General features: G+C 51.5%; 1 protein-coding gene across 1 annotated transcript; it reads right to left on the bottom strand.

Moving 5' to 3' along the window:
- Positions 1-5,271: 5,271 nt before the first annotated feature.
- GATA1 (GATA binding protein 1) lies at positions 5,272-12,268 on the bottom strand. The gene is made up of 6 exons (XM_037159620.2): positions 12,155-12,268; positions 8,040-8,278; positions 7,167-7,544; positions 6,918-7,063; positions 6,265-6,390; positions 5,272-5,782 (listed from the first exon to the last, which is right to left on the bottom strand). The coding sequence occupies exons 2-6, from the start codon at positions 8,257-8,259 to the stop codon at positions 5,411-5,413; spliced, it is 1,242 nt and encodes a 413-aa protein (XP_037015515.2). The 5' UTR covers positions 8,260-8,278; positions 12,155-12,268; the 3' UTR covers positions 5,272-5,410.
- Positions 12,269-13,370: the final 1,102 nt, after the last annotated feature.

The following is a 13,370-nucleotide window of genomic DNA, read 5'->3' as shown; positions in this document are numbered from 1 at the left end:
ACAGCCAAGCTAGAGCATGTGATGGTGGAAGCTTTGAGTCCTTAGAGCCCGCAATGGGCGGCGGTCCTACTGATACCGGTGTCCAGATGGAGTTTTTATCAGAATTGCAGTTTTGCAGTCCCATCCCAAGGGCATTCCATTACACCTCATTACCTCGGTCTTGGGCATATTGCCACTTGACAGTAACTGTCATGGCTGACAGTGACTCCATATTGGATTGTGAAAGGTTATTCAAAAAGTCCACTCTGCTCTTGCTGTATACATGGCGGTACACAGGGAGCACTCACCAAGCGTTATCTATTAATATCCTGTCGCGAAAATGGACGTTGGGGCCAAAGGAATCTTATTAGGGGCAAATGATTGTAAGGATAGCAAGTATTACGATGTGTCAGACATTGTTGTAAGCCACAATTCTGTGAGGTAGTTCCCATTAGTAAGGCTACTTTGCAGATAAGGAACTGAGGTTACATGCCTTAGTCGTGTGACCTTGGACAAGTTACTGAACATCTATATGCTCCAGTTTCCTCATCTGAAAAATTGTGATAAAATAGTGCCTAGGGCCAGAACGGACTTGGGGAGAGGAGTGTTTCTTGAGCAGCAGCTCTCCCTGACAGCCTCCACTGAGTAACCTCTGTTTCCAAGTGTGTGCATAGGGGGAAGGGGGAGTTTCCCCTGTAGTGGGGACTCCTTCCCACCCCTCGTCTAAATAGCCCCACAGGAGGCGGGTTTGTCCTATCTCCCTCTCTCATTCTTCACCATTTCCTACAGGGCTGTAGGCTGGGACCGGAAAGATAAGCGGTCTGGGGTTCAGCATCGCTGACTAACAAACAGATTGACAGCCCCACCACCCACTAGCTGGGCCCTCTGACCCGCTTGAAAACCCTAGTATCAGCTTTCTCTTCCCTTCCACTCTTTCCCTGCAACAAGTCGTTTTTCCCAGTGGAAGAGCATCGCAGCCCTAAGACCTTTACACCTCCACATACGCCAAAGAAAACATAATGATGCACACTGAGGAACATTCTGGGGTTGTGGTACCTGAAAAGTAATAGAGTGGGGAGTCTTGTAAGAGTCAAGGCCCATTTTTCTGTATAGTCAAAAGAAAGCAGAGGTCAGCAAACATTTTCTATGAAGGACCAGAGAATAAATGTTTCAGGCTTCATAGGCCACATACAGCTTCTGGTATGTTCTTTCCCTTCAAAAATGTGAAAACAGGATGCAGTCTGGCTTTGGCCTGAAGGCCAGAGTTTGCAGATCCCTGCAATGGAGTGTCAGCCTTCGGTTTTCATTATCTGGCTGGGATCCTTTTACAGCATAAATGCAGAAGTTCCATACTTCCTGAGGAGAGGTATTCCTTTTGTGTGAGGTGTGAGGACCAATTCATGGACAGGGTCTGGTCACTGCTGGTGTTGTTCTCTTAGGTCAAGCAAATGTCCCTGTACAGAATGAGAATAGGGATTTCTATAGTTTCTATAGCGTTGTTCTTCCACTGAATCAAGCAGGGGTTTCTATGCAGGACAAGACAGTTGTTTTTAGAGAGCTCCAGAGTCGGGGTTCCCATACAAGTTTGGAATGGGGCTTCTTAGACTACATTATGACAGGTTCCTACAAAGAGATCAGGTGGTCCAGTTCAGGGTCAACACAAGTGTTTCTGTACAGGTTTAGATCTGTGTTCGTATAGATAGTAGAATCAGGTATTCCTATTCAGATTCAGTCAAAAGATTATTATTAATTGGGCCAAATCAGTCTAGCTGTTTTAACAAACAAACCCAGAATTTCAGGGGTTTAACAAAGAAATGTTTATGTCTTGCTCATACAAAACCCAATGTAAGCCCTGGTTGGTGTGGCTCAGTGGACTGAGCACTGGACTGGGCACCAAAGGGTTGCCCGTTTAATTCCCAGTCAGGGCACATGCCTGGGTTGTGGGCCAGGTTCCCAGTTGGGGGCGCACAAGCGCCAACCACACATTGATGTTTCTCTCCCTCTCTTCCTCCCTTCCCCTCTATCTAAAAATAAATAAAATCTTTTTTTAAAAACCCCACCAAATCCAATGCGAATATTTACTACTGATTTTTCATGGACCCAGGCAACTTCCATTTTGTGACTCTGCTCTCCTCTGAGTTCTTGGGGCTCTCACTACTCAGCTGGCAGATGGGGAAAGAGAGAGAAGGAGGATTCCATGAGAGGCCTTTATGGGCCAAGTCTGGGAGTCATGTATGTCACTCTGCACACACTTCATTGATCAGAAGTCTGTCCCATGTCCATATCCAATTGTAAGGAAGGCTGGAAAAGTGAGTGAGCTCAGGAAGAAAGGGAACAGGTTTGAAAAGCCTATAGCAATGCCTGCTACAGGATTCTTCAGACGCCACAGCGCTATGCTGTTTAATGTGACAGTTACTAGCCACAGTCAGGATGGTGATTCCTGTAAAGGTGAGGGTAGGCCTTCTGGAACAAGGCTTGGGCAAGGGCTGCCCAAGACAGTCACATCAGGGCTTCCTATACAGTGTCAGGAGAGGGTTTCCAAGAGGGCAAGGTTAGGAGTTCCTGTAAACTAGTCAAATTAAGGATTTCTTTTGAAAGTCAGGGAAAGTTTTTCTGCAGCCTGGTTATACGTTTCAGTACTGTTATAGGCAAGGCTTCCTGTAGAGGGTCCGGGCCATGGAGCCAACACTGGGTGAGGACAGGAAACCCCGTATAGTGTCTAGGCAGGGGGTCCTGTGCCAGGTGAGGTTATCGGTTCCTGTATACAAAAAGGTCTGGGCTTAAAGTAGAGGGCTAGGACAGGCACTGTGCCACAGGTTCAGGAGAGGATTTTCCATGTAAGTTCAAGACCAAGGTTCATGTTGAAAGTTGGGTCACAGGTTCCTGTGGACTCTATGGTGTAGGGTGTGAGATAGGGATTGTTGTGCAGTGATGTCATGGGTCCTTGTCAACAATGAAAGCAAGGCTCCTGAACTCAATCAGTGTTCCTAAAGAGGTTGCAAATAGAGATTTCTGTAGACAGAGTCAGGTCAGTGGTTCAAAACTAGCTTTTATCGTGAGTGAAGTATTTCTAAAATGCTACTTGGAAGGCAGGGCTCCAGTACAGTGTGAGGACAGAGGTGTCCTGTCCAAGGTCAAGGCAGGATTCCTACAGAGAGATCAAGGCCCATGAAGAGGTTTAGGACAGCTGTTTTTACAAGGCGCGGTAGAGGTGCTTCCTTACAGTGTGGGTTCAGAGATTCCTAAGCAGGGTAAGGCCGAGGTTCCTGTGCTACTGCTGGATAGGGGTGCCTCCTACACAAGGTAAGCACTGGTGTTCCTGTCCAGGGTCAGGCTAGGTTTTCCGTTGATAATTAGAGACAGGGTTTCCTTAGAGTTCCAGAGCTAGGTTCCTGTTCTACTAAGCTCGGGCTACCATTTTTATAGGGTTTGGGGACCAGGATTCCTGAACAAGGTGGGTCCAAGCACGTTTCCAGCAATGGTTCTAAAAGGGGTTTCTGTTCAGTACAAGGACAGGGGCTCCTACAGGGTGAGAGGGCTGGAATTCTTTGGAGCATCCAGGGCAGTTCTGGACAGTCCCTGTGATGAGCATGGACTACTGCGATTCTGCAGTGGGTTAGTGTGGTGACTAGCTGAAGGGATGCTGTTCCATTGAGGACGGCTGCTCACCCACACTATGCTGAGGACACGTGGTCCTACAGTCTCCGTCTCTGGGGCTCGAGTGGAGAAGCCGTACAGAGCAGCAGCCCCAAAACAAATCCAGATCTGAGCAAATCAGGAAGTGAATGATTTTAAAAAGAGAGAAAAGCAGCCCAAATGAATATAAGCAAGAATCACTCTGGGGGGGGTGCCCCTATCCTAAATCCACTCCTGAATCTCAATGTGGTCAGAGCAAGGTACTCACAGTTCGGAGCCTCACCTTTTTATTAATGAGTATGCGTATACTTTCTTTGGAGTATTTTTTTTCAGGTGTGCATGAACTAAAGCAACTGAGGCCTTCCAGCCATTGTCAACCACAGTGAGCACTCGGTAAATGGTACTGCTTGCTGTTAGGAGCGTCTTGGTAGTGTGGAGGCTAGGCCATGAAACCTGGCTCACTCCTGTGCCACCAACTGTGTGGCCTTGGGAGAGCCACTTAACCTGTCTGGATTAGGATGTAACTTGACTCAGTGTAAGCACCTGTGTGAGGGTTTGTTCAGTGGAAGAACAGGTTCCACTTTAGAGGGAGCAGTTCACCCAGGTGAGCAGGTATATCGGGGAGGGAGTTGGCACAGTGGGGATCTCCCCAACCTATGGGGTCTAAAAATTTCCCCTCGGAAGCTATTTTGTCCTTCTAATCTCCACGTCTGCTTCTCTACCATTTCCCATGGGTCTGTAGGCCGAGCAGGGCTCACAGAGATAAGAGATGAGTGACAGGAAGACCCATGAACAACCCCAAGGTCCTGGACTAGCCTTCTGACCCTGTTGCTGGCTACCATTCCAGCCTCACTCTTTCCTCCCACTCCTGTCTTAAACATGTCTACTGTCCCTTGGAAGGGGGTCCCTAACTTACACTGACTAAAACTCTCTATATATTGATACCTGCACAAATAAGTGTACATAGAGCTGCTCACATTGTCAGCCACTCAGAGACACTGTGACATGGCACATGATATGTGATACGCTCAAAGACACAGACTTCCACAGAAGTACTGCCGTTACCAGACCCTCCAAGATGTCCTCACACGTAGTACTTCATGGTCACACAGTTATGTCCCCGCACACTGTCATACACAGTACTTGTCCAGCATTCCACACATGTTTATTGATCATATTCTGTGCCCAGTACACATGCTGTCACACCATCTCAAAACCACCCTGCATGGTGCACAATCACACAAGCACAACCTCACACGTTTTTTCAACACACCCTGTCACGCACGTACTTCCATATCCTCTCATACAGTCGCCTGTGCCGTGTTTTTGAAGTTACCTGGTGTCATGCACACCGTCTCTCACAACCTCACCACATGATCAGCACCCCACAGAGCAGTCAGCCAGCCAGCCACACATCGTCTCTCCCCATCATGTGTGGATACACATGCCACACAACCTGGATGCTGTCACACACATTTTCACATACACTGTTATAATTGCACCTCATAACCCACTATCTCGAAGGGTCACAAGTGCCAGGTCGCACATTCCGTCTCAGCCTCACACCATCATCAAAGAATTGCAGACACTGTTACACACCCCACCTACCACAGCTCTTTATTTGGTCCCACACAGACTCACACTTCCAATTTCAGGACATTAGTGGTTTTATTTTACAAAAGCTTTGAGGGTCCAGACTAAGGAGTGTCTGGGGCCCAGAGGGTTGGGTTGTATAGACTGCTGGCTACAAGAGGAGAAAGACCCTACCCTTGCTCTGAGGTCATGCTCTGTGTCCTCATGAGCTGAGTGGCGCCACCACGGTGGTGGCAGTGGTGGGAGGCATGGGGCCTGTGGGGAAGGAGCCTGTAGGTGAGCCCAACAGGGGCCCCGGGAAAGGCATGAGGTGACTAACAGGCCCTGACAGCACCACAGGGCCCAGGCCTTGGTAGAGATGGGCAGTACCAGGCGGGCCCAATGTCAAGCCTGAGGCAACTTCCCCACAATTCCCGCTACCACCTCCCCCAGCCACCACCATGAAGCCACCGGTTGATCCTTCTGCTGCTCCCGTACCTCCCAGATTCGACCCCCGTTTCTTTTTCCCTTTTCCAGATGCCTTGCGGTTTCTAGTCTGAATACCGTCCTTCCGCATGGTCAGTGGTCGGTTCACCTGCCAAAAGGGAGGCCGTGAGTGTTTCCCAACTTTATACTTTTCCCGCTGTGTCTCCACCATGGATACTCTTTCCACCCCTCTCCTTAAGATTAGGGAACTGGGTCAAGGACTAAGCGAGCAGACCCCTGCTGTGGCACAGATGTCGTCCTAAGGAATCATGAGCTTGCGAGGCCCTAAGCTGGGGGAAAGGCTGGGAGAAGCCTCTAGCCATAGGACTAGCTGATGGCTGAAGGGGAGGAGGAACGAGATGAGAAATGGGGGAGAGAGAAGGGAGCAGGAAGGAATGGAAGGGAGGAAGATGAAGGTGAAGAGAGGCATGAGAGGGGAAGGAAGAGGGAGAATAACAGGGATAGGAGGGGAAGGGAGTGAAGAAGAGAGAGAAGGGGAGGTAGGAAGACTATAGGAAGGGGAAAGAAGAAGGAAGGGAAGGTCAGCAGGATGGGGAGGAGAGCGGGGAGGCTCCAAGAGGCAGGGCACACCTGGTGTAGCTTGTAGTAGAGGCCACAGGCATTGCACACCGGGTCCCCACTGGCGTTTCTCCGCCACAGCGTTGTGGTGGTTGTCTGGCAGTTGGTGCACTGGGTACCTGCCCGTTTGCTGACAATCTGGGGGAAGCAAGAATGTGAGGATCAGGGCACTGGGCATGGAGGACACAAGAGGTGGGGGTTGGGGTGAAGGCAGGGCTTCCTGTACAGGGTGTTAGACTGTGGGTTCTCTGTGGGACCAGGATATGGACTCCTGTCCCAAGGCTTTGCATATTGTGTTGGAGACTACATCAGTAATTCTTGACTTTGGCGGACATCGGAATCACTTGGGGAATCAAAAACAATCCTGATATCCAGGCAGGAACCCAGTCCAATCAAACCAACACATCTAGGGGGGGGCCCCAAGGTGATCCCAGTGTGTAGCCAAATGTAAAACCTGCTGTGGAGGGAGGGGACGAGATTCCTGCCTGCAGCCCAAGGGCAGGTTGAGGATAGGAACCTCTGAACAAAGCTGGGTTCCTATATGGATGGGGAAGGGATGGCGGGGTGTGGGTTCTTGTAGTGTGTGAGGACAGGGGTTTCCTGCACAGGGTGAGAACAGCAGTGCCTGAATAAGGGGATAAGGGGAGGCAGGCCTGGGGTCTTACCAGACGCTTCTTGGGCCGAATGAGGGGCCTGTTTTGCCCATTCATCTTGTGATAGAGGCCACAGGCGTTGCACAGGTAGTGACCTGTCCTGTCCCGCCGCCACAGTGGAGTGGCTGTTGCTCCGCAGTTCACACATTCCCTGGCCTCTGGTGAGGTGGACAGAGGGGAAGAGGGAGCCAGGCTCAGCCCAGCTTTGCCTTGGATGTGCCCCCCCACTTCAACCTCCCTGTCCCTCTTTGGGAACCTCACCACAGGTGGCCAGGGGCAGGGTTCCACGAAGCTTGGGGGAGGAATAGGCCGCTGGATTGAGGGGGCTTCCAGTGGGAGAAAAGAAGTTACTAGGAAAGTCAGGACCCCCATAGGCACTGCCGGGGACAGGGATCGAAGAAGGCAGTGCAGGCCCCAGTGTCAAGAGGTCTGGACTCAGTCGTTCTGTCTTTAAGGTCTCCAGGAAACTGCTGCTGCCTTTCCCATCAGGATCTTCCGGGGCCTGGGGAGGGGAGTCCTCTCGGGTGGGGCACACGGTTGAGGGAGAGTAGAGGCCAGTCTTGCCATAGGCCCAGCTGGTGTACGGTGAGCTCCCCGGGATCCCCTCCATACAGTTGAGCAGTGGGTACACCTGGAAGACTGTAGCAGGAGCGGGTATGGGAAGGAAGAAAGAGGACATAATAGTCTAAAACCATCCTGCTTTCAGGGTGCAGTGGTGCCCAATAGCTGCAACATGGTGGCCACTTTTCTAACATTTCCATAGGTTGCCAGAACAGCTGCTGGCCATTGAGTGACTCGTGGATCCTGAGCCCCACTGGTCACTCTGGCCACTACAGTAACCTCTAGCCATTTCCAAATGGGTTTTAAGGACAACTGCTGTGGTTTGAAGCCCCATGGACCACTCAACAACTAGGGCCACCACTACCTACTTCGAACACTGCTTCCCAATGTGGCGTGTTGAGCATGGACATCCTCAGGTCTGGACTTAACCAGGAAAGTGGTAAGTCCAGCCATGTGAAGTCTTCTGGCCATTTTCAAGATGTCTTCCTTGTGGGATTCTCCCCTAGCTAAGGGTCTCCATGGCAACCCCGACAGCATAGAACCAGTTCCAGGAAAGCCACACAATGGAGTTACCTGGGGAGTGTCTGTAGGCCTCAGCATCCCTGTAGTAAGCCAGTGCAGCAGCTGTAGCTGAAGCGGTGCTTGGAGCAGTGGAGGAGGCTGCTGCATCCAACCCCTCAGGCCCAGAGGGGAAGAAGACCCCCGACTCTGGTAGTGAGGACACCAAGGCAGGGTCCACAAACTGGGGCAGGGGCTCAGAGGTCCCCAGGGCCCCCAGGCCTGGGAACTCCATGGGGCCTCTGAGGTTTGACCTGTGAGGACAGGAGGGGTCATCAGACGTAGAAATTCTCCCCCTCTCCTCCATAGCCCCTCTTCCCTTTCTTCTCTCTCTTCATACTCCATCCCTTCAATCTGTATATCCCTCCTTTCCCGCTCCTTAGGTCCCTTCTCCCCTCTACCCTTCTCTCTTTCCTCCCTTCCCACTCCTTTATCTTTCTGTAGTCTTCTGCTCTATCCTCTCACTCCCCATCCTCTTCTCCTTCCCAGTCTTGCCCCATTTGCTTTTCATCTCCTCCCTCTCTTTTCCTCTCCCTCCTGTACCCTGTTCCCTTCTTTCCCCTCCTCTTCCTCCCTCGCTTTAATTCTCTTTTTCCTCCTCCTCCCTCTCTTCTCTTTCCTCTCCCTCCCTCCCATCTCTTCTTTTCTCTTCTCTCGCTCAACTTCCCTGCTTTCTCCTCTCCTCTTTCCCCTCTCCTTCTCTTTCCACTCCTTCTTCCTCCTCTCCTTCCCCCTCTTATTCCACTCTTCCTTTCCCTTGCCCCCTCGTCCTCTCTCCCTGTCCCCTTCTCTTCTGGTGTCCCCTTTCTTCTCTCCCCTCTCTCCCTCTTTCCACTTCTACATCTCCTCCACTCCTCTTTCCTCCCCTCTTCTTTTCTCTTCCCCTCCTGTCCCTTTCCCTATCCTCCTTCCTCCTCCCCTCCTTTGGCTTCATTCTTCTCCTCTCCATCTCTGCTCATCTCTTTCCCCCTCTCCTCATTTTCTCCTCCCCTCCTCCTCCACTTCCTCTTCTCCCCCTGCCCCCATGTTCCCTCCCCTCCCCATCTACAGGAGTTTGCGTGGGGTGGGGTGGGCTGGGGTAGGCTGGGGTGCAGAATCAGAGTCCCGTGAACCCCTTGGTCACCCCCTGGGACCTGGGGGCTCGCCCTCTTGTGATCCCCAATTTCATCCCTATCTACTGCATCTTGCCTTCTGACTTTCTCAGAAACCCCAAGGTTTCCGGCTTGACTCCTCCTCCCCCACCTCAGTTGGGTCTGCAGATAGAGTTCCTCCCTGTTCTATGGGGGGGTCAGCATCCCCCACGGCTTATCTCTGCCATCCCCGCCCAACTTTTGAAATCACCCAAAGGCCTCTGGCTTCCTCTGAGAAGGGGCAGGTGGGAGGTGTTCCCCTTACCATTACCCCTCCCCTGGGGAGGCCGGCCGTAGTTCTGCTTTCTGTCTCCTTCAGTCCCAACCATCCCTAGGCCTCAGTTTCCCCATTGGCCAGATAGAAGTTAGGGACAGGGCCAAGCTAAGACCTGTGAGACGGCGGCTCGGTCTATGCCCCTTTGCCACCGTGCTTCCCTGTATGTATCTCTGTCTCCTTGGGTCTCGTTTTCCCTGACACTCTGTCTTCTCAAGTCCGGCTCTCTGCGTTTCTTTCCATGTCTCTGTGCTACCATAATATATATTGCTCTCTACTTCTGTGCTTTTCCAAATGTCCAGTGTTTTTCCTCTTCCTTTCTCTGTCTTTCCATGTCTCTATCTCTGTGATTGTTTCTCTCCATCGGTCTTTATCTCTTTTTGTTTCTCTTAGCTCTCTTTATATCTTTTTTTTTTGGTTTCTCCCTCTGTACTCATATCTACACCTCTCCCACTCTATCTTTCTGCTCGTTTGTCCCTCCCTGCTTTCTCTCTCTCTCTCTCTGGGACCTATGACCTTATTTCCATATTTGTTTTACTATCCCCATAGCCCTGACCACACCCCGCTGCACGCAGTCCAAGATGAGAATCTAGGAAACCTACCCCTGACCCTGGCCTGCCCTGTGAGCCTGAAGGCCTCAGTTTCACTCCCTGTAGGATGGAGCGATGGACATAGAATTGAAGGGCATCTTCAGATGCCCTGCCTATGTAACCCGTCGTATAGACCGTCTAAGGGTCAGGATCAAGGTCGGGGGTTATGCTGGGAAAAGATGGCCTGTGAATGTGCTCATAACCAACCTAGGCCTCAGGGTCCCTCCCCAGGGAGGGTGTCTTGGCTCCTCATCTCAGCCTCCTTCTCATTCTTGTCTGTCTCTCCACAATTCTATTTGAGTCTCTCTCCCTCTCTCTCGATTTCTCTTTCTCTCTGTTCTTGTCTCACTCTTTGTTTCTGTTCCTGGGCCTGCTCTCCTGTGCGCTCGCTCGTGCTCTCTCTCTCTCTCTCTTATTGTTTCTGAGCCTCTGTTTCTCCTTTCTCTTTCTGAACGTCTCTTGTTCTTTTTTTCTCTATTTCTTTTCGTCCCTGTCTCTCTCTTTGTTTCTCCCTCCCTTCTCTATGTGTCTCCTGCGTTTTGTCTCTGTCACCACTGTTCCTTTATCCCCTCATCCTCATCTCACTTCCCATAATCTCTCTCCAGCAGCCCCCTGCACCTGACAACTTGGTGGGTCCAGGTCTGCCCACCCCTCTCATGGCAGGGGCCCAACCCCACCACCACCACCACCACCCAGTTATCAGTCTCCAGACAGAGATAAAGTTTATCTCGAGGCTGGGGAATATGAAAGCTCCTTATCAGCTGCCCCACTAGAGTAAGTTCTGCCCCAACTGGCAGCAGGCAGCAGGCCGGCACCCTCAACTCTCCCTCGGCCCAGCCCCTCGCCCAGCCCCTCACCCCAGGTAATGAATGTTCCTATTCCAGCCCTCAAGGGAGGGTCCCTCAGGACTAAAGGGAGCAGAGATGGGGTCTGAGGGCAGATGTGTCTTGGGAGGGTTTGAGGGTTAGATAGGGATTAAAGAGTCAGAGAGGTTTGGGGTATAACTATGAGGTTTTGGAAAGCAGATACGGGGAGGGGGGGCTTGAGGGCAAGACAACCTTGAAAGGTCACATTTTAGGATCAGAAATAGATTGTGAAAGCAGTGAGACAAGGGTGAGGATCAGGGGTAAAGTTTGAGAGTGAGAGACAAAGTTGAGAAGTTGGAAGTATAGCTGGGGGGTGAGAGATGGATTCTGAGGGTCATGGAAAAGTGTGGGGGTCCAAGGGTTTTACTGAAGCAGAGATAAAGTTTAGGGGTCAGAGATGGGTTTGGAGTGGCAGAAATGTGTCTGATGAGTAGAGATGGGTTATAGGAGCACAAGAGGAGTTTTAGAATCGATAGAATTGGAGTAGAAAAAGATTTGGGGCCACAGAGGAGATCTGGTGGACAGAGGCATTTTGGAGCTAAGATGGGGTTTAGGGAAGACAGACAAAAGGATTCATGTGACAGAACAGATTTGGAGGAATAGACTTGGTGTTTGGGGTGACAAAGATATTTTGATGCATAGGCAAGGGGTTGGGGGAAAGAAATGGTTTTGGGGAATCAGAGAGAAGTCACAGGGAACAAATATAAGGTTTGAGGCAGAGGTGGGAGTACAAGGATGGAGCTAGGGTTTGGCAACCTCGGGATAGATCGATGGGTCAAAGGGAGAAATTAGGCCAGAGGCAAGGATGTTGAGCAGACAGGGCTTGGGGAACAGAAGTAATTGGGGAGGGAGAATGAGTTTTGGGGGAGAATTTGGAGACAGAGACAAGTTCAGGTGAGTGAAAATCAGATTCGGGGCAGAAATAGGATTTGGAGGATAAAGGCGTGTTTTAGGGGGCAGAGATGAGGTACAGGGACAGTTAAGGGATCAGGGGAACATAGATATTTTGGAAGGTATAGATGAGAGTCAGGGCAGAGAGAAGGGGTAGGGAGACAGGTTCAGGGTAGGAGTGGAGGTTGGAAAGACAAAGGTAGTCTGGAGAAGCTCCAGGGATTGGATTGTCAAGGGATTCAGGGGTGGTAGACACTTTGGGGGCCAATGGTAGGTTGGGGAAACTGAAGCAGGCTGGAGGAGTAGCCTTGAGGTAAGGGGCAGCAGGCCCAGAGTTTGCCTTGCTGGGAATTTTGGGGTGGGGGGTGCTGAGACTGACCTGGGCTGGTTGGTGCAGAGGTTTCGGCTGCTTTGGGGATGTGGCGAGCTCAGTGTGATCCTAGGGGATGTCCTGGCTGGCCTTGGTGTTTGAGGCTCCCTTCCTCCTTCCCTCCCTCCCTCCCTCCCTCCCTCCCTCCCTCCCCTCTCCTTCTTCCCTCCTCCCCAGGGAGTGGCTGGTACACCAGTAGGTGGGGCAGACCAGGCAAGGGGGTGGGTCCCCTGCTGTTGGGGCACCTCCTGGGCAGTAGGGACCTACCTCTACCCCACCTGCCCACCCCATGGATTCTCAGACCCTATATTTGACTTGGACTCCCATGGACTTTAGTGTCCAACCAAACAATATGGGCTGAGCGCAAGATAAAACAAAAATACCAGATATGGACTCATGAATCTGCTGGGCTTTTCAGTGAGTGTTTGTAAAGGCCCTACTGTGTGTTGGGTCAAGTGAGCGCTGGGCACTTATGTTTGTGAGTCTTCCTACCCATAGGGAAAGGAGGAATGTGACTGTACCCATTTTGCAGACAAAAAGAGTGAGGCTCAGAGAGGTTCAGTGGGATTTGAACCAGAACCCTTGGGACATCATGACGACCCAGGCCCAGCTGCCCTGGGGCCAGACCAGGGCTGGTGGGAGTCAGGGGCACACGCACTCAGCGCCCCACTGGGGCTTACGCCAGCTCTGGCCTGCCCTGGGGCAGCAGATAAGTCTTATCAGATGGAGGCCACAGTAGCTGTTGGCTCCGCGGTAACAGGCTGTCTTGGGATGGGGGGCGGGGCTGGGGGGCACCCAGGGACAGTGGCCTCAACTTCTTGCCCGCCATGCTGTTCTGGAGGCGGGAAATAGGTTGGGACCAGGGGTTGGTTCCAGTGCGGGTCCTTGAGGAGTGGGATAGGGTAGAGGAAGGGAAGGAAAATTGAAGGGATGAAGAAGAGTGAGACAGCAAGAGAGAGAGATTGAAATCCAGGGACACAGAGAGATAAACAGAGAAAAATACAGAGCTGGAAGGAGGAAGAGGGCACAGAAAGAAAGGAGAGACCAAGAGAGGGGGATAGAGGCACAGAGAGAGCCAGAGACAAAGACACAGATAGGCAAAGAGAAGGAGAGACAGAGACAGACAGAAGGGACAGATAAAACCCGAAAATGACAGAGGCCCACAACAGAGGTGGAGACAAAGCTGATGCTGGAGAGGGGGACAGAGGCACAGATCTGAGAGAGG

Source organism: Artibeus jamaicensis, unplaced genomic scaffold, assembly GCF_021234435.1.
Source record: "Artibeus jamaicensis isolate MK-2021 breed Jamaican fruit bat unplaced genomic scaffold, CSHL_Jam_final contig_60, whole genome shotgun sequence".
In the NCBI taxonomy this organism is placed as follows: Eukaryota; Metazoa; Chordata; class Mammalia; order Chiroptera; family Phyllostomidae; genus Artibeus; species Artibeus jamaicensis.
Note: the sequence above shows the minus strand (reverse complement) of the source record. Positions and strands in the feature narration are given on the sequence as shown.